The 839-nt window shown below is 41.8% G+C and overlaps 1 protein-coding gene across 3 annotated transcripts in view; it reads right to left on the reverse strand.

The window, feature by feature from the left end:
• Positions 1–839, reverse strand: part of LOC119587785 (angiomotin-like protein 1) — a gene marked incomplete at its 3' end in the record, with an annotated part of 21,952 nt that overhangs the window by 1,145 nt on the left and 19,968 nt on the right. For all 3 annotated transcript variants that reach the window (XM_037936483.1, XM_037936481.1, XM_037936482.1), the window contains 1 exon segment: positions 607–752. In XM_037936483.1, the coding sequence (XP_037792411.1) occupies positions 607–752 (146 nt within the window).

Raw genomic sequence — 839 nt, forward strand, 5'->3', positions numbered from 1 at the left:
ATAAATGAGCGGACAGCAGGTGAATGTGGTGAATACATTCTGCTTTTCAGTCATGTATAAGGTAAAGCAGATGCAGATTCACAGTGACTCGTGAGGGTTGGAGGTTGGATAAAACACAAGTGGCAAAGCTGAACGAACATAACAGAAAACATGCAGCTGGGGTATCACAACAGAAATTACAAGTCTCTTGACATTTAGGTAGTGTGCACATCTCCAGATCTCTCACTCTGGATGCAGTGAGGGTGGGTGTGACACATCCATACAAGGCTCTCATCATGCGAATAACTTGGTAGACTGCATCATTGCTAACATACAATCAAACGAGACAACAGATGCTTTTTTTGTGCAGGCACACTGACAAGTCAACAAGTTATCCATAATCATTTCAATTTAATGAGCTATGGAGTTCCTTTTAAGGTAAAACTCCAGAATATCCTAAGTGACACATCAGATGTATCACCAATTCAATCGTGTTAGGAATCAAAACAATATATCAGGTTTGCGCTCAAATCAGTCAAGACATGAAGAACGACTCATCTATCCACAAGAACACGATATTCAGAGCAGAATCTTCTCAGGACTGCTGTTGCTAAAGCAGAATCTCACCAAGCTCTTCATCTCGTCTTGGCGTTCCTGGGGTGCTAGAGCCCCCAGCTGCCCCTCCCAGTCCACTGCTTGTGTGAGAATGCACAGTGGAAGCCTGGGTACTGTGAACCACACTGTTGTTGTTGCTGTTGCTTCTGCCTTCCAAGCTGAAAAAAAATTAATTGTTTGAAATTCTGCAAAGTGAAAACAAAAGTAAAAGAAGAGAGAATGATAGAGATAGAGGTATTTAGAAA

This window comes from Penaeus monodon, chromosome 23 (genome assembly GCF_015228065.2).
Source record: "Penaeus monodon isolate SGIC_2016 chromosome 23, NSTDA_Pmon_1, whole genome shotgun sequence".
NCBI lineage: Eukaryota > Metazoa > Arthropoda > Malacostraca > Decapoda > Penaeidae > Penaeus > Penaeus monodon.